This window comes from Trichomonas vaginalis, chromosome IV, assembly GCF_026262505.1.
Source record: "Trichomonas vaginalis G3 chromosome IV, whole genome shotgun sequence".
Lineage (NCBI taxonomy): Eukaryota > Parabasalia > Trichomonadida > Trichomonadidae > Trichomonas > Trichomonas vaginalis.
The window spans coordinates 33,021,244-33,040,187 of record NC_067206.1 but is presented as its reverse complement, the minus strand read 5'-3'; the positions used below and the strand labels follow the sequence as shown (position 1 = coordinate 33,040,187).

The following is an 18,944-nucleotide window of genomic DNA, read 5'->3' as shown; positions in this document are numbered from 1 at the left end:
GAAAAATAGTCCTCACAACAAACAACAAATAGTCTTAAAGCACAGTAATATTATTTGTTTTATTATAGTTCTTGTTATTATGAGAAATATATAAGAACTATTGATGGTGGTTTATAATTATGAAGAGTTAGAAATGTTTACTAAAGTTTGTAAAAAAAGAGAAAGTTTATTTACTTTAGAAATTCGTTTATTGATAATTGCAAATTCTGCTTGGCAATTACCAGTTGAAAGATGAATCAATTTGTTAGTAAATAGTTCTCTTGGATTAGTAGGTTCTACATTTCTATAAAATGTTGTTGAAATCGAATTGTCAATGTAACAACTATCAACTGTTAATTGATCATTACCAGAGTTACGTATCAAATATGAACCTTCAGGAGTAGTGTTGTTAATAAAAGAACAACTTTTTACAGAAAGAGAATTTTGATAATGGTAAATAATTCCATATGTTGATTTTGTTATGGTATTATTTATAATATTACATGAATCAATCAAAGCGTAATAATAAAAATTTAAAATTTGATATTCTGCTAAATTATTAACAACAGTTGAATAGTTAAATGTTGTTATGTAATTAAGTGATTCACATTGAAATTTTCCAGCAGATCGGAAATTAGCTTTATTTGATGAGAAATTTGTTGATGAAACTACGACATTGCCATCCATTGCTTGACAAATAGCATTTCCATTAATACTTCCTGCATCAAAAAGGGAACTTTCAATAATTAAGTTTAAGTTATCTATGTCAACTTTTGTATATGAAAATTGGCCATCACCCTTGCCTTCGCATTTCGTACAACAGAATTTTCGTTGAACAATTGAACTATCGCTGCCGATTTGGTAGTAAATGCAACTTCCACTTGATGTTGAAGTGCAATTACTAAAAGAACATCGATTATGTAAGAATAATGAGTTGGAAATTGGGCTAAAGTTGACAACTCGATCATTATCATCAAAAAAATTACATTCGTCGAAGTAATATTGACCTTGACCTGCTGGAAGATTACAATTTAGGCAATTTTTAGTTTTTGAACTTACAAATTGTGAGTTGAAGTATTTGTTCCATAAGTTATCATCTTCTTCAGATGATTTTTTTGCAAATTCATGAAAAATTAAGACAAAAAAAACCGCAATTTAAATTGAATCAGTAAAAATTTTCAATTCTTTTTCCAATAATTCAAATTAAAAGGTGGAATACTCTGGATGTAAACATGCTGCATAGCAATGTTAGGAGTTGTTCGGTCGAAAGTGAAAGAACAGAAATAAAGTCGTGGAAAATAAGGATATAATTTTCATGTATTGATAATCTCACAAGACTGTATGTTGCGTGTAAAAAATAGATAGATAATGAGGCATTTGAAAGCATAACGGGCTTTATCTTGAAGAATAGAAGAAAAGAATTAAAATTCAAATAAGAATTTCAAGGATGCAATGAGAAAGTATAAAAAAAGAGAAAGAATTATTGTATATAGAATGTATTTTTATAAGAACCGTAATATTGATTTCCAGAAATCTAAATCATTTAAGCCTGGAAGTCGAAAGAGTTGAAGTCAAATTCATCAAATGAGTTAATAATTAGATTTGGCTTAGCATCAAGCTTTTCAAGGAACTCATCTGGTTTAATTGTCTGTCTCCATAAGAGAACAGATGGCATCTTAGCAGAGTTTGCAGCTCTGACGCCAGAAGGAGCATCCTCAAATACAAGAACGTTTTCTGGTGGGAAGTCGCAGATGTTAGCTGCGGTTTTCTGGAAAATCTCTGGATCTGGCTTAGCGTTTGAGACTTCATCACCACAAAGGACATAGTCGAAGTACTTTTCGAAGTCCTTATGTTTCTGGATTTTGTCATTATAGCCGTGTCTCTCAGAGCTTGTAGCGATTGCGACCTTGAGTCCCTTTTCTTTGAGAGTTTTGATGATTCTCTCAACGCCTGGGACGAGATTACACTCTGGTAACATTTCATCGAGATACTGGTAGCGAAGCTTAACCATTTCTTGTGGAGTGAGGTTGAGCTTGAAGTGGTTGATAATATTTCTGCAGACTTCAATATCTGTTCTGCCATTGTTCATGTTAAGCATCCATTCTGGGTATTCTTGGCCAATAATGGTGCTGTTGACTTTGCGGTAGATTGGAATGGTATCAAGAAGAACACCATCGCAGTCGAAAACTGCAGCTTTGATTGGGTGAGGCCAGATTTTAGTCATTGTAAAGATAAAAATGAATTGAATACACGAAAAAATAAAAATTTACATAGAATTTTTTGAATGAGTCTCAAATAATTTGGTCTGTTATAAAAACACCTAGAATGGTAAATAAGAAAGCCATATCGGTTATGGTTTTTTATGATGTTCGGTTTTGAGAGCTAAATAGTCTTTCGCTCTCAAAAGTTTTAAATTAAAATTGTGCAAAGCTGAATCCAACAATGGTTGGTCAATTGTCATTGTACTGTTTTATTGGGACGGTTTTATATTGATGGGGAAAATATTTTATCCATAAAAAATTTATAATGGTAATGATCTTGTTATTATCAAATCAATAGAAATAATTGATTGCGAATGGTGTCAAATTTTGTTTGCACCAATCATTTTTTGAATGGGGCCAATTGATTTTTATAAGTATTTCGAATAGCCATTATAGGTATTTCGAATGAGATTGATAACTGTGAATTTAAATAAACAAAATTCCGATCGGTTTCAGAGTGAATTCACAATGAATTTCTAAATTAGCTAAGGACCAACATAAGAGCAAGTCGGGAAGAAATGTACATGAAAGGTCGATTTCACATATTAAAATCGGCTAATGATAGCTTCATTCAAAAAATATTACCTCATCGTTAACTGAATAAGTAGGTTTCTCACTCTATATTTCGATTTCTGTTATATGTTAGTGTCGGAAAATGAATTCCAAGAAAATCTGGTCAAACATTTTATCTAGTTGTTTCAAATGCAAGAAAAAATCTCTCAACTCCCGTTTGATAGTTACTTCCCCATACTCTACTTTACATATATCGAGTGTGTACACTCAAAATACAGATTTCATTTTCGATATTCGCAATTAGTTGAATATCCATAGTAATAGGCAATAAATTTTGTAAAATCAGTAATAATTTTTAGTGATTAAATATTGGTGTCAACAAGTTTTGTTTGATATGATGAAAATAAAGAAATATATATAAGAAATTCAATAAAAGCATTAAGTTATAAATTGATCCATGACTGATAATAGTGTAAAGTATAATTACCTCATATATTTCCTATTTACAATGAATTCAGTAGAGAAATTATGCGAAATCTGTAAATAGTTTAATTTAAACAGTTTAATCTGGTTCAAAATGCTCAAACCATATGTTTGAACCTTGAGGATCATCATAGACCTGAATCAGTCAACCACGTTTCGATAAAAATCAATGTATTTATGATTTCAATTTTAAAACATAATTTTTCCATTTTAAACGATTATACGATAGTATTGCGTTATATTGTTGAAAAAAGGCAGATTGGGTTTTCAAAAATTGAGGGAAAACGGCAATTCGTTTAATTTTTGTATCGGCAAAAATTTGCTCTCCCCTTCTTTCTTAGTATGAGTACATATATTGCGCAGGAAGGGCATCTTTTATACAAGAAATTAATCAGAACTAGCTTTGGCATGGCCGGATTTGAATGCAAACGCAATGATCATCGCGCAGTTCTTGTATGGTATGATGACTTAAGAAAGAAAGACTTCTATGGACCATTAAAACCATGGCAAATAGTCAATCGTTTTCCAATGATTAATGTTATATGCAGAAAAGCCCCATTTGTTCGTCTAATTCAGAGAACAGCACAAACATTTCCTTCATCTTTCCACTTTTTGCCAAAGTCATATTTAGTTCCGCTTCAAGAAAAGGAATTCGAAGATGATGTCCACAAGAACGAGAAACGATGGATTGTTAAACCAGATCGTGGTTCATTAGGTGCAGGAATTAAAATCATCGAAATTGGCGGTGTTATTCCAAAGATTGAGCGCCTTTGTGTTGCTCAAGAGTACATCCCATCTCTGCATATTGACGGATATAAATTCGATTTCAGAATTTACGCTTTAGTAGCAAGTGTGGATCCCCTTCGTATTTACGTCTACAGGAATGGTGTTGCTAGATTCTGCTCTAAAAAATCCGGAGAAAAGTCTGTTTTCGCAGAATTAACAAATAAGTCTTTAAACAAGAAAAATCCAGACGTAATCATGACCCAAATCGTCAAGATGATCGCTGATGTCATGGAACGCCTCAAGAGAGAAGGCCACGATACAGATAGACTCTGGTCTCGAATTGATCGTGCAATTGTTTCAACAATTATTACATCTACGAGATTCCTCAAGCGTGGAATGGACAAGCAGTGCCCTCGCATTGGCTTCCAGAGGTGTTTTCAGATCCTTGGTTTCGATGTTCTCCTTGATGAAGAGCTAAACCCAAAGATTCTCGAAGTTAACTACAGACCATCCCTCGAAACTAACGCAGATTACGAAAGGAAGATGAAATCTTCAATGCTCAGCGATTGCATGAAGATTATGGCTCCAGCACCAGAACTCCAGCAGTATGTCATTGACAATTATTCCGATGACCTCGCAGACCGCTGGAATGACCTCATGAGAACTGATCCAAAGCTTAAAAAAGCAATTGATTTGACAAATCAAAAGCACGCAAGGCTTGGCAACGTTGGAAACTTCGTAATGGCATATCCAGTTGACAACGATCGTGTCATGAAGAAGTGGAACAGAATGATTGAGTACGTTGGCAAAATGCCTACAGAATTACGTTCAAAATACCTTCTTCCTGAGATGCTCAAGCGTAAATCGAAGGAGCCGAATACAATGGATACATCAATTACCGAATTTGAAGACAAAGAACGCGAAATGGAGATGGATAACATTTTGGATAACGATACAATCGCTGCTGCTGAAGCGGAAGATGACGAAGTCTTTGCTCAGATAGATGAAAGAGAAAGACTCGCTGCAGAAGAGAATGATGCGAAATTAAAAGCAAGAAAATCGAAGAAGAGCTCGAGAAAGAACTCAGGAAAGTCATCAAAGAAGAACTCTGCAAAGGGTTCAAAGAGAAGCTCAAGAAAACCATCGCCTGGAGATGAAAAACCTGTAGAAGTCGAAATTCCGAAAAAAGATGACGACCCAATTCGCTCAAAGTCTCAGAAATTGCCACCACCACCCCATCCAGTAGATGAGGAGGATGTTCCTGAAAAAATCAAGCCAAAGAAATCAGGATCCAGAAAAGGAACCAAAAAATCTTAAAAATGATTAAGATTTGATTTGTTTTTGTCTTAATCATATCTTTTGTTTTTTCTAATGATCCTGAACAAAACTTTTGTTTTTATCTTATTTGACTATTTTTCAATAATGACATCACAAGTAATGGAATTTGATCCTTTTATTGGCAGGGTATAGTGCTAATAGATTTTACAATTCAAATAAAACTACCGTTTTTTAATATTTGCATGAATTTGCAAAAAAGTCATCTGAAGAAGATGACAATTTGTAGGTTTAAAAACTAAAAATTGTCGAAATTGCGTTCTCCTAGCGGGTAAAGGTCAATAAAAAAAAAAAAAAAAAAAAAAAAAAAAAAAAGGGAGTGGGGCTTCCAGGCACTTCGTGCCTTCTAGCCCTGAGGATGAATGAGTATAATGAAGTTTTTTTTTTTCTTGGGGGATGGCTTCCAGGCACTTCGTGCCTTCTAGCCCCCGAAGATGTTTAGTATAAATGAAGTTTTTATTCGGAAAATTGTTAGTCTTCTTGGTCGAAAACATTATATAATGTGTCGCTTTTCACAAATTATATATGTTTTCATGTTTTGTCACTTTTCTGTCACTTTTCGGGTAAAAACATTTTTATTATTATATATAAATGAATTTTACAAAACCACCGTTACCCTTCTTTGGAAAAAGAATATGTAAAGATATTCTATTGAGAGAACTTAAGAAACTACCGAATGGTCTAACATTTGTAGACTTGTTCGGTGGAAGTTTCTATATATCTCATTTATGTCATACAATATTCCCAGACTCAAAGATTATATGCAATGACTTCGACAACTATATGGACCGTCTCAAACATATTCCAGACACAAACAAAATATTGAAAGAGTTAAAAGAAAAGATACCTATAGGTAAGATGGAACGTATACCATTAGATAAGAAAATACTGTCAGAGAGGTTTTGAAAAAGGGTATTTGACTGGGATAGTATATCTGCTAGACTATTATATAGTGGGTGCTATAAGAGTTCATGAATTGAAACACTTATGTCAAAAGTTTTATATCTTAACTATTGTTTTCAAAGAGGACATAGAAAAATATATTGAGGGTAATAGAGTTTGTGAGATGTCATTGGACAGAGTTGTATGAAAATATAAAGACAAGGAAAATGTTTTTTTATAGTGGACGCCGCCTTCTATAACACAATGGGATTTTCAATACTAAAGTAGACTGGACTTTGAGAGACTCTTTAGAAACTTTAGACGTTTTACATAACCATCCATGCTTTTACTTTACATCCGATAAAAGTGGTTTGGAAAGTGTCATGAGATGGTTAAGAGGACATACATGACTATGAGTTTAGATATGACAAGATAGAATAATATTGAGAGAGGTCCTATAAACTGGAGAAAGTGTCCAATAAAGAATTTTATTGGTAAGTAAATGTGGTTTGAAATAGGACTACTTGTTTTAGGTTTTTTTCCATTGTGTCATTTATTTATTTGACGTGTGCAGAAAGATATAGAGAATATGAAGATGAAACCAATGCCTGCAAATGTCCAGTATATGTACTCGTAAGAGATATTTTTATCTAATATTAAATGGACGCACAGAACTTTAGCGAATGCACAGCAACCTGGACAACCAAACCCAGAGAATATTCCAAATGAAGTTAGAATACAAACTGCAATGGCAAACTATGGTCAAGTGCCAACAGATGTACAAATGCAAACTGCCATGTCAAATGACGCTGCGTTAGGTTTACCACCATGGTATGCAAATATGAGATGGAAAGAGTTTTATATAACAACCCTGAAGTGGGATATAAACAACTCTATGCAGATGACGCGAACACAGGAGTTTGACCCAGAGTATGTTTTCTACCAGAGGAGAAATAGAATGTATGAGCTCCAGTTAAAGAATGCAATGGAACTCAACAGGAAACGTAAGAGACTAGGCGGACATTAGATTTTTACATATAGTAAAATGGGTTTCTTCAGTAGTATTGGAAACTTCTTTCGAAATGTTGGAAGAGGTATATGGAATGGAATAAAATCTGTCGGAAGAGGAATTTGGAACGGAGTCAAAAATATTGGTAAAAGAGTAGGTCAGTTCGTTGGTATTATACCTAAAGACCCTGAACCAGAAGAACAAGCTCCTGTTATACAACAGCCTGAACCTGCACCACAGTCAAGTTGGCAACCAAATCCAACACCTCAACCGTATTAAAATTATATTTTTACCGTTCGATAGTAGTTGTATATGAGACTAAGTTCTAAGTAAAACGCGTGGTATAATGGAATTATTCTTTTTCTTCCATCTGTAGTAAACCATACTTGAAAGTCTGAAATACTTCCACTCGGTGGTTCATATAGCTTTGTAGGTTTTTCGTAAAAGTCATTTGCCAAGCATAAAAAAGAGTTTTGTGCACCAGAAAATGAAGCATGAACTATAATAGCATCTGAGTCGAAAACATTTTCATATGTTCCATTAGGGTTTTCGACTTCATAAAAGTTCGGGTGTACTGGATATTCTGCAGGCTGATTTAACATCCTCAAAAATCTATACCATGCCAAGTTGTTATATTTTGTAGAAATATAAACGTCTTCTCCAAGGTCTTCTATTCTATTGATTTTAACAGTTGCATTTTTCCTGTCATATATAATATCGAGATGGTACTCTCCTTCGTCAATGTTGTACTGTTTTGCATATTCGAGATAGATATCGTTTATTTTTTCTTGAAAAGCTTGAAGAGTTGTTTCTAAGTTTACAAGCAAACTAACTTGTAAAAGTTTTCCCTGTTCAAATTTCTCATACGTACGTTTCTCTTTGTTATAGTATCGAATTTCAAAAGCGACCGTAAATGGGAAACCATGTATGGCTTCTGAAATGAACTTCATTCTACGAAAGCCAATAGCTTTTGTGACGGATGGGTCTCTTAGCCATCTTAACGGGTAGTCAAAACGATAGCCTTCATGCTTTACGGTCTCTGTCTCAAACTTTTGACCGACATTAGTAAAAAGTTCATCTAATGGTTTAGTTGTAGCAACTCTTGAATTTTCTTTTTCTATTGGAAGCATATTTTATCTAGAATAAAAATGTCAAATGAAACAGCGTCTATGAGAGAAATAAAACACAACCGACAACTCATTTTGCAAGCTCTAAATAAGAACACAACAAACTTTTCAAACTATTCTAAGATATCTGAGTCATTGAAAGAAGGAAACTTAAAACTGACGATAAACCCAATGACAGATGAGTTTCTATTTCAAGACAGTAAGAACCATACTGTTTGTATAAATCCAACAAAAAGAACTTTAAACGAGAAACCTATAGATGAACTTCTTTTGAAAGCAGATGTTGACAACAAAGCTGACAAAACATATGTAGACGATGCAATAGCAAAAGAAGAAGAAAGAGCTGACAAAGCTTATGCAACAAAAGAACATACTCATCCTGAACTAGCAGACAAAACATATGTTGACAATAAAATGTCAAGTGAAGTGACAAGAGCTGAAAACGAATATTCTAAAAGACTCATACACATACCATTGCAAATATTACAAACTTACAAGAAACCTTAAACAGGAAAAGTGACGTTGGACATACACATACCATTGCAAATATTACAAACTTACAAGAAACCTTAAACAGGAAAAGTGACGTTGGACATACACATACCATTGCAAATATTACAAACTTACAAGAAACCTTAAACAGTAAAAGTGCCGTTGGACATACACATACATCTTCTGAAATAACAGACTTAAACGTTAGCCTTGAAAAGAAGGCAGATAAGAACCATACACACGATTTCTTCGCAACTGTTGGTATAGAAAATATTGCAGGAACGGTTGAAGAACCTGATGGAACTGGTGGGGATGTATTAAATTGGAAACCTCCTAACTTTCCACAAGGTTTAACATCGGATGAAGACATAACAACGATGAAATACACTAGATGTAGAAATGTTTTTGTCATGGAGGATGAAAACAAAGTTAAATTCACTGCTCAAGATTTATATGACAACAAAGCTGACAAAACATATGTTAACGATGAGTTAGATAAGAAAGCTGACAAAACATATGTTAACGATGAGTTAGATAAGAAAGCTGACAAAACAGAGCTTCAAACGTTAAAGACAGAAATACTTCAAACACTATATCCTATAGGTTCTATTTACACGTCAATGAACTCTACCAGACCAGAAGTAGTACTTGGTTTTGGAACTTGGACTCAAATAGTCGACAGGTTTTTGTATTGTGCAAACTCTTCAAAGGAAACAGGTGGAAGTAAAACGATTTCAGGTGCAAATTTACCTGCGCACAGTCACTACATAAATTTAAGTACATCTGAAGCAGGTTTGCATAGTCATAGATTTTGGGATTGGTCAGGAATGACAAAAGGTAAAGGATATGATGTTAAAGAGGACGTTAAGTTTGCTATAAATTGTTACTGGAGTAACACTGAGGTAGGAGGAAGCCATACACATCGCGTTTCAGGGTATACGCAAACAACAGGACAAAGTAAAGACTACATGCCACCTTACATGACAGTTTACGCATGGTATAGAATTGCTTAGTCGTCATGTTCCACTTCTTTAGCATATTCGTCAGGAGTTGTCTTATATTTGTTAGGAACTGTCTTTGAAAGTATACCACCTTGAACCTTAACAAGTTTGAAACGAGGTCTGACAATAGTAGTTTTATCTTCTGCTTGCAGTCTGTACATTTTGCCATGTTTGCCTAAAACTTCATAATATTCTCTTGTATACTTTCTTCTATTTTTACGAACACGAAGGTGAGTACCTGTCGAGTTCCCATTGTTGTCATAGTCAATAGTATTTTCATATGGGTCGCGTTTAGGTATTTCTATTTTTACTTTGTCACCTTTCTTAAGTTTGAAGCCTGGCATTCTTTCTTGTTTGTCTCTTTTGACTAAACTATTAAATATATAGTCTTTCTCTAAGTCGGGGTTGTTTTTCATTTCTTCGGGGGAGTGGTTTCCCAAACCTTTTTGTTTACGGCTATTGTAAATATTTAAAACTTGTCTCATCTTTGCCATGGAGAAGTGTCTGTATTTGTCGTCATATGACATTTCATCTACCTCACCACCTTGTGGTTGATTTAAGTCTCTTAAGATTTTTATACAACTGTCAATGACACCAAGAGCAGAATGGTTTTGGTCGACAATGAAATATTGGTTTACATTTTTTGAACGCAGATAGTTTTTTACATCATCTGATTTGAAAGAACTTTCACAGTCAGATGTCAGTTTTGTTGGATGGTATTTGTCAACGAATATTGTCAAAGCTGCTAAGATATCTAAAATATTTTTGGACTGTAATGGTATGGCTTCACAGTATCTTGTGTTTTGACCGACAAATATTAGCCAGTATGGTGGTCCATCTTCTCTATACCTCGGAATGTTTTCCAAGATATCCATAAACCAAGCATTTGGTGTTGAACTAAAGATTTTTATCATGAGTGCTTTCTTTGTCGCTTTAGAAACATAGGGGTCCTTGTTTGGATTCGTCATTTTTTAACCCATAAGAAATGGGTTTATTTGGCGCATTAGCAGGAGTTGCATCCAGATTTTTGCCCGCAGTGGGAACAATAGCCAGAGGTGTATTTGGAGTTGGAAGGAAGATTTTGAGTACATTAGGTATACTGAAAGAGAAAGCACAACCTATTATACAAACTGTACAGAAAGGTTGGGATGTAGCACGAGATGCAGCAAATCTTATTCCAAATCCTGAAACAAGAGGAAAAGTTCAAGGATGGATGGACAATGTAGGAAGACAAGCAGGAAACTATTATAACAAAGCAAATGACTACTATAACCAAGCAGGACACTATATGGACCAAGGTGAAAGATTCTTTAACAGAGGATATAACCATGCACAACAATGGGTAAACAATAACCAACCTCAACCGCCTCAAACGTGGGGAATGTAAAGTTTTTTACTGAGATGAAATGAACAATACAGCATTGAGACAAATGGGTTCAAGATGGATTTGTCGGCTTCCAGCAGTTACACAACCACGTGTTTGTCAAGTTCTTCCTATACCTCAGGAAGTTTTAGACCGACTTAAAAAACCTAAACAACCAGTTGAAAACAAAACAAACTAAAATTTTTACTGAGATGAAATGACCGAAGAAGTTGAAACGGTAGATTTGACACCACAAACAAAAAGTTCAGAACCATTGTCAAAACCTGTCAAAGAACTTACAGATGAAGAGAAAAATTCAATAATAGAAAGTGCCAGGTCTGGAAATACAAACCCTAACTACAAAGTCACTTTTCATAGAAATGGAACGGCAAGTATCTCAAAAAAGAAACAGACTCTCACAAATAAAATATTGAAGTCTGAAGGAGCTTTCGAGACAACAGATGGAAAAGTTTACTTCACTGACCAACAGTTCATTATAGAACATCTCATTGACTTAGAGTCGAAATATTCTAAACTTTACAACAAACACAAAAAGTTGAAAGGAAAACAAAAACAAATGGCATATGATATTTATGAAGATGTTGACGACACAACTGTTCCTGCAGGTGAGGTAAAGTCAGAGGAACCGAAAAGTGACGAAAAACCGATAGAAGAAGAGAAACCAAAAACTGAAGATAAACCAAAACCAAAGTTTAGTTTCCAAACTAAACCAAGTCAACCTTCATTAGCTGGTATGGGTTGGCGTCAAAGACTTCTGGTAGCAGGAGGTTATGTTAAGTAAAGGAAAAAACATTTTTTTATTTTTATAAAAATGCCCCCGTATAGAATGGATAGAAAATCTGCTAGAATAAAAGCAGAGTTAGAAAGATATGGCTGGAGAGTTTCGAAGAAGTTTAAATATAGGAAGGGAAGACCCATAAAAGTCTATGACAAACTGGCTGGTCTGACCTACGAAATGGACTTAGAAACAGCACGCGCAAACTATCCAAACAGATTAGAGAGGTTAGAAGAAGAACGTCTTATGAACTTGCCTTTCAATGTTAGTGAACCTCAAGTTGAAGGACACGACGGCTTTGCCAGATTCTACTGGAAACATGACGAACAATTGCATCCTTTGAGAAGGAAAAAAGGAAAAGGTGAAGACTCACATGCTCCCATGGAAAGAACAAGATATGCATATGAAAAGTACCGTGAAGTTAGAAGTCAAATTACATCTGGTCGAACCTTTACAGTAAACTTTGACGAAGGAAAGAACAAAGAAGGCTTCATGGGTGTACTTGCTGCCATACAAGACGGAAATAAGAAAGGATACAATCTCAGACTAACCGTAACAGATTTGGACGGTCACATTTACTATGCACATGGCAATGTCACAACAGCTGCAATGCTTCTTGACGCTTTCAAGACTACAAAGAGAGAACAAATGTTGACTCCGACTCAGACATTTTGAATGCAATTGAAGGAATTGCAAGTGTCAAGTTCGAATGGTACCAACCTAACCCTCAAGCAGTCAGACAACATGCTGGATACTTCCCGTTCATAAATAAGTCTGACATTGACTTGACAAGGTATGGAATTTACAATTCAATTGAAACAATTGTCAATGAACCTTGTATTCTTACATGTCTCAGGAACTCTGGTCTTGTTTCAGAAGAGAAAATGAAGTATCTTGAGTCATGTGTGAAGACAAGGTACATGCTCAGAGGTCAATTGGCAAAAATTGCACCGTTGGCAAATGTCAATATCCGAGTCAACATTCCGACTGAGAAAGGTTCTTCACATGACGACTATGTTGTTGACAAAGACTTACCATGGTTGAAGATTGTAATTGTCCACAACCACTTCATGTTGAACGAAAGTCTTACAAACCCATTGTTCGGAAAAGGCAAGTGCAACATTGTCAGAGCTGTAAACATTCTTTTCGAGAAAGGTTTGTTGGAACCAATTCCAGATGACAAGCTGACAGAAAGTTTTGTACCAAAAGACGAAACAAACTTTTCATGTTAGCAAGACCAAAAGTTGTTCCAGACAAAGTTCTAGTACAAAAGAAGTACACAGTTCCAAAAGGAGTTGGATTGTTCGGATACCAACCTGAACCAGAAGAACTTCCAATGAGGTTGCAAGAACTTCAAGATGCTATAAACAAACTTCCATTGAGGCATCCAATCGACGTCAAATTGTATTGGAGAGCATCTGAGTTAGGTCAGAAGGTTTTATATGAAACAGGTTGCTTCGACGATGTTTATGAGATAACAGGAGAAGTTTCTCAAAAGATAAGAGACTCACTTGAATTTCCACGAACTGGACCCATTGGTTGCGACAAGTTTGACTCAGATGAAAAGATATACTATGTCGACCTTAACGCTGCGTACATGAGGTTCGTCCAATATATTCCAACTGGAATTCCAAACGAAGACGGTGAGTTCCCAGGAAGGAACTATACAGTTGGAAAAGTCATACAACAACTATATGATATTAGGAAAGCTTCAAACCCCAAACTTGCAATGACATTAAAATTGCTTATGAATTCGACATGGGGGTATTCCATAAAGAAACCTCAAGAGATGAAGAGTAAACATTATGAGAAGGTCGACAACTTTGTTGAAAGGTTTTCTCCTTTTGTTTTGAAGTACGAATTCACTCAAGGTCAAAGTGGCTTAGTAACCACATTAAAACCTATTGTCGAACATTGGTCTTACCCTCAGTTCGCAAAAGCAGTCCTTGACAACTACAACAAATTCTTCTCCGAAGTCAAATCCAAAGTTGTGGTTTACTATGAGAACATTGACGCACTCATGACGAACGAAGAAGGGTATAACAAACTCATTGAAATGGGTTTAGTCGGTGAGAAGATGGGCTGTTTTAAGCTAGATAAGGTATTTTCCGAAGTTCATGTCCTCTCCAAGCGTAAGTACTGGGGTGTGCTTGAAGACGGCACAGAAATAAAACATTGCATGAAATAAAACATTGCATGAAGTAAAACATTGCATACCATTTTAAAACATTTTTTAAAACAGTATATTTTTACATATATTAAATGTTTCAGGTTGAAAAACAAAGAACAAAAGTAGCAGATACAAAACCGTTAGACTATATCTTTACAAATACTGGTAGGACTATTTCAGATGAAGAAATTTTATCTCGAATTGTCTTTCATATACAACTACGGAAAAGTGCTGAAAAAGCACTGAAAAATATATTTTAGGGTAGAAGGGTATATCTACCCCGTTTTCTACCCTCATTTCTACCCGTTGAATTTTCATGAATTTCCTTAAGACAGCAAAAAAGTTAGTTAAAATGAGATGTTTACTGAACTGGTTGGATGTCGCCTTCACAGGTTATGTAGAACGGCTGACCAGAGAAGTGGAACAGTGCTCTGAGAATTTGTATAATTCGTGGAATTGGACTCTCTCTGTTTGGAAGTTGTATCCATGGGCGCTTTGCAAAGAACTTGAGAAGAGCTTCTTTCTTCATCTCCTTTATGTCGTCTACAGGAGTGTTTTCTGGTATTTGAATTGGAATTCCAGTCGAAATCTCGATTTTCAGCGCACCTCTTCCAGACAACCAGACGCCGAGGGACTTGTTGGCTTTGTCCTTGCCCAAATACTGCTTAACAACTTCATTTATCTCTATAAGGTAAATTGCCTCATCTAATGGCTCGATGCTGTCCATTGTTCTGTTTCAGAACTAGTCTTGTTCTGTTTCAGAACTAGTCTTGTACTTTTTCAGAACTAGTCTTGTACTTTTTCAGAACTAGTCTTGTACTTTTTCAGAACAAATTTCCCGTAAAAGCTCTCAATTTGAGAGAAAAATTTTCTGTTTCAGAACAATATTTGTACTGTTTCAGAACAATATTTGTACTGTTTCAGAACAATATTTGTACTGTTTCAGAACAATATTTGTACTGTTTCAGAACAATATTTGTACTGTTTCAGAACAAGACTTGTACTGTTTCAGAACAATGTCCGACGTACCACCAAAAAATATATTTTAGGGTAGAAGGGTATATCTACCCTCATTTCTACCCTCATTTCTACCCTCGTAGAAAACACACAAAACTCTTGAACTTTGTATAAAAAAAGCAACCCGCGGAAAACAGCGGGTTGGTATATTCTTCACAAAATGCTTGTTTTTGAGGTCGAGCCATTTTTGGCTCCACCGTATTTTTAAACCAAACTCGTTCATTTTGTGCTGAAATAAAATAAAGGTAGTCCCACCAAAAAATATTTTTTATTTTTATTGTAAGAACATGTTTGCAACAACAGCACCAAACTCGTTAGTCATGAACCCAACTTCAATGTTAGTAGAGATGAAAAGCTTCATTCCTTCTTCATATACTTTCGAAACAGAAATCCAGAAGATAAAGCAAGAACTTCTCCAAGGAGATTTAGACTGTAGTGCAAAAGATGAAACAAATGAACAGTATCTTTATGAAATGCAAGATATTATAGACCATTTGCCTAAACTTCCTGAAATACAACAAAAACTCACTATTCCAGAATTCGATGAAATTGAAGTCAGACTGACTGACTCAGTAGAAATAAAGAAGTTCATACGAAAGGTAAACTATGAGTTTCTTGGATTTCATTGCAACCACAAAGTCATTGACATATATAAATCTGAAGAATTTAAGACCTACGACAACTTTGTTTCGTTAGTTGCTGAGTGTGTCTTGCAGATAAGAGATAAAGATAGAAGAGGTAAGGTATGGAACCAACAGATAAAACCAGCAACCTTTGAGTTAAAGAAAACCATCTACGCCTTAGTCATACTAGCAGGACAAATTTCAGAATATAACGCAAAAATGAACTCACAATGTTCTAAATGTAAAGCAGCAATGAGGAAATATAACTACTCCGTCAAAGAGATAGAAAGAATGAGAAAAGACCATACTGACTTAAAGAAAGAAGTAGAGAAACCAGCAGAAGATAAAATGGACATGTTGACATTTCTGAACAAAAACTATCCAACTGCTAACGATTTCCTTCTTTCAGATGTCAAGAAGAAATATAAAGAAACCTTCGGCATAGTTAAAATTTTTGATATCCTTCGTGAAGAAATAGAAGCTACAAAACTGTTTAAAGTCATGAACCATCACAACATATACCATGTAAAACGCTTGTAAAACTTTATGGTAGAAATGAGGGTAGAAAACGGGGTAGATATACCCTTCTACCCTAAAATATATTTTTGCTGAATTCAGCACAAAATTCTGAGTAAAATGACATATGGAACACATACTTTTTCAGTAAGGACATATGGGGTAGAAATGAGGGTAGAAAACGGGGTAGATATACCCTTCTACCCTAAAATATATTTTTGTCTGATTTACGCTCATTACGATGAAGTCTTGACAAAACATTTACGAAGAAGTATATTTCCTGTGTTGTTGTCAAAATGTCATGTTGTCACACTTTTTCAGAGAAGTTCATTTAACCGAGTGACCTGGTCGCCTAAAATATATTTTATTGAATTCTGAGTAAAATGACCAAATTTCATGAATTTCCTTAAGATAGAAAAAATAAAATAAAGTTAGTTTTTTTTTAAAATATTTTTTTTATTTTGTATGTAAGAACAGGAAATGACAAACACTGAGTTTGAAACAGTTAAAAAGATAGACAATAACACTAAATTGGTTAGAATTGGTGATTTAAACGTAAGATACTCAAAGAAATACAACAAATATTCTTTGTCAGACATTTTATCTCCATTTGAAAAGAGAGCAAAGGACTGGGTTAGAAATGCTTCAACTCAGAAAATTTTGACAAGAAATCCTGAGCTTATGATATCGGTAAAATTCTATGGAACTGCAGCATATCTTATAGACAAAAGTCTTATACCAATAGTTTTGTTATGGTTAGACCCAGTTGTTGGATATAACTTCATAACATATGGTTCATTCGATACGGAACGTTGCAGTGAAGGCTTACTTTACATCGTTCAGAAACCGCAGGACTTCAATACAAAAAGATATAAGATAGGAAGAACATATAATATAACTCAAAGATATGACAGTACAGTCAATAGAGTCAAGGTTGTGTTTGTTAATGATATGAGAGCTGCAGAAACAGAACTACTTGAAAAGTTTGAGAAAATGTATGGTGCTCCCATAAAAGGTAAAGAAACGTTTGAAGTAGATGAGATAGATAAAGCTATAAAATTATTTGACGAAGTTGCTGAAAAATACATGTAAAAATAACGTTTACCATGTAAAACGTTTATAAAATAACTGGGGTAGAAAAGAGGGTAGAAAAGAGGGTAGATATACCCATCTACCCTAAATTATATTTTTATTGAATTCAGCACAAAAATCTGAGTAAAATGGCATAAGATTGCTTACCATGTAAAACCGAGAGAAGAGATTCCGTACGAAAACAGTGAAGCACAGCGAGTAGGGAAGAAACCCCAGTCGCCAAAACTCTATGAAAACAGTGAAATTTCTCTAGACCGACTTTTTCCCTACTCGCCAAAACTCTATGAAAATCATGAATTTCCTTAAGATAGAAAAAATAAAGTTAATTTTATTTTTTTTATTTTTTATTTTGTATGTAAAGACAGATATGTCAACAACAGAGAACACAACAACAGTTATAGTCCATGAAGATATAAATGAAGAATATGAGTACATACAGTTTAACAAACAGTTACGTCTCATTCGTTCGGTCAAAGATGACATGTACCAAATGCAAAGTATTTTGAATGCTCTTCGTTCTACAAAGCAAGCATATCATTGGTTTGAAAACCAACAGACAAAAGAACTTTTAGAAGAATTTCCTCATATGTTTGCTACCCTCGGAAAACCGAGGGTAGAGATTCCGTACGAAAATCGCAAGAATTTGGCTCCTGGTTTGAGAGGCTGGTATGTACATAGACTTCTTGTAAATGCTGTAGCAATGTGGGCTTCACCTCGTTACGCTTGTTATATTTTCATGATGTTAGATGAAATTCATAGACAAGAACGTGAAGAGATGGAAAAGAAACTTCAAGCAAAAGATGAAGTCATTGAAGCAAAAGACAAAAGCATTCAGAAAAGAATACCACGTTCGGTACCAAAAGGAAAGGAAAAGAACTATAAGTATATGATTTATACTGAAGAGATGGAAAATGAAGAAGACAGAGATATGGTTATGTTGCATTTAGTCAGAAGAAACAACAAAAGCTTTTACGACCTTGCTAAGATTTACAAATCTGACAGAAATTGGTTCTATCGCGAAAACTTACCGATTTCAATGACCCAAATGAAGATGTGAAACAAATAGTTCAAGATACTTTACCTCAAACACACTATGATATGAAAGGTTGTACAATACTTACCTTCAAAGAAGACTTGCTACTGAAAGGAAAAAAATACAGAGTATTTTGACAACTTCAAACAAGCAGAGTAAATGAACCATTTATTTTTCAAGCTTGACACCAAAGATGGCTCATGTAGGTAAATTAGGTAAATTGTCTTGTCAAATCCTTCTGGCATTCCAAGTTCTTCCTTCCGACAGGAAGAACTCTTCCTTCCAACAGGAAAAATTTTTCCATCAGACAGGAAAAAATTTTCCATAAGACAGGAAAAAATTTTCCATAAGACAGGAAAAAATTTTCCATAAGACAGGAAAAAATTTTCCATCAGACAGGAAAAAATTTTCCATCAGACAGGAAAAAATTTTCCATCAGACAGGAAAAAATTTTCCATCAGACAGGAAAATATTTTCCCGACAACTGGAAAAATTTTTCCTTCCGACAGGAAGAACTCTTCCATCC

General features: G+C 34.8%; 10 protein-coding genes and 1 pseudogene across 11 annotated transcripts, besides 1 other annotated feature; 7 read left to right on the top strand and 4 right to left on the bottom strand.

The window, feature by feature from the left end:
• Positions 1-1,257: 1,257 nt before the first annotated feature.
• On the bottom strand, positions 1,258-2,473 carry TVAGG3_0212230 (pseudouridine 5'-phosphatase protein; the record flags this gene model as incomplete). The annotated part of the gene is made up of 1 exon (XM_001309824.2): positions 1,523-2,203. One exon carries the CDS (start codon positions 2,201-2,203, stop codon positions 1,523-1,525), a length of 681 nt encoding a protein of 226 aa, XP_001309825.1.
• A 1,105-nt stretch (positions 2,474-3,578) lies between these two features.
• TVAGG3_0212220 (positive regulation of cilium movement) lies at positions 3,579-5,279 on the top strand (the record flags this gene model as incomplete). The annotated part of the gene is made up of 1 exon (XM_001309825.1): positions 3,579-5,279. One exon carries the CDS (start codon positions 3,579-3,581, stop codon positions 5,277-5,279), a length of 1,701 nt encoding a protein of 566 aa, XP_001309826.1.
• Positions 5,280-5,586: 307 nt separating this feature from the next.
• Positions 5,587-18,944: part of a mobile genetic element that runs on past the window's edge.
• TVAGG3_0212210 (serine threonine-protein phosphatase family) lies at positions 7,225-7,467 on the top strand (the record flags this gene model as incomplete). The annotated part of the gene is made up of 1 exon (XM_001309827.1): positions 7,225-7,467. The coding sequence occupies one exon, from the start codon at positions 7,225-7,227 to the stop codon at positions 7,465-7,467; it is 243 nt and encodes an 80-aa protein (XP_001309828.1).
• Positions 7,470-8,318, bottom strand: TVAGG3_0212200 (uncharacterized protein; the record flags this gene model as incomplete). Its single annotated transcript, XM_001309828.1, has 1 exon — positions 7,470-8,318. One exon carries the CDS (start codon positions 8,316-8,318, stop codon positions 7,470-7,472), a length of 849 nt encoding a protein of 282 aa, XP_001309829.1.
• On the bottom strand, positions 9,817-10,776 carry TVAGG3_0212190 (uncharacterized protein; the record flags this gene model as incomplete). The annotated part of the gene is made up of 1 exon (XM_051226691.1): positions 9,817-10,776. The coding sequence occupies one exon, from the start codon at positions 10,774-10,776 to the stop codon at positions 9,817-9,819; it is 960 nt and encodes a 319-aa protein (XP_051111677.1).
• Positions 10,794-11,195, top strand: TVAGG3_0212180 (uncharacterized protein; the record flags this gene model as incomplete). Its single annotated transcript, XM_051226690.1, has 1 exon — positions 10,794-11,195. The coding sequence occupies one exon, from the start codon at positions 10,794-10,796 to the stop codon at positions 11,193-11,195; it is 402 nt and encodes a 133-aa protein (XP_051111676.1).
• On the top strand, positions 11,389-11,973 carry TVAGG3_0212170 (phage tail repeat-like family; the record flags this gene model as incomplete). Its single annotated transcript, XM_051226689.1, has 1 exon — positions 11,389-11,973. One exon carries the CDS (start codon positions 11,389-11,391, stop codon positions 11,971-11,973), a length of 585 nt encoding a protein of 194 aa, XP_051111675.1.
• TVAGG3_0212160 (uncharacterized protein) lies at positions 12,019-12,296 on the top strand (the record flags this gene model as incomplete). Its single annotated transcript, XM_051226688.1, has 1 exon — positions 12,019-12,296. A coding segment is annotated over one exon (278 nt), but the record flags the coding sequence as incomplete, so codon positions are not given.
• On the bottom strand, positions 14,499-14,864 carry TVAGG3_0212150 (uncharacterized protein; the record flags this gene model as incomplete). Its single annotated transcript, XM_051226687.1, has 1 exon — positions 14,499-14,864. The coding sequence occupies one exon, from the start codon at positions 14,862-14,864 to the stop codon at positions 14,499-14,501; it is 366 nt and encodes a 121-aa protein (XP_051111673.1).
• Positions 15,853-16,317, top strand: TVAGG3_0212140 (organellar and viral DNA polymerase type B; the record flags this gene model as incomplete). The annotated part of the gene is made up of 1 exon (XM_051226686.1): positions 15,853-16,317. A coding segment is annotated over one exon (465 nt), but the record flags the coding sequence as incomplete, so codon positions are not given.
• On the top strand, positions 17,753-18,577 carry TVAGG3_0212130 (annotated as a pseudogene). Its single transcript has one exon. A coding segment is annotated over exon 1 (825 nt).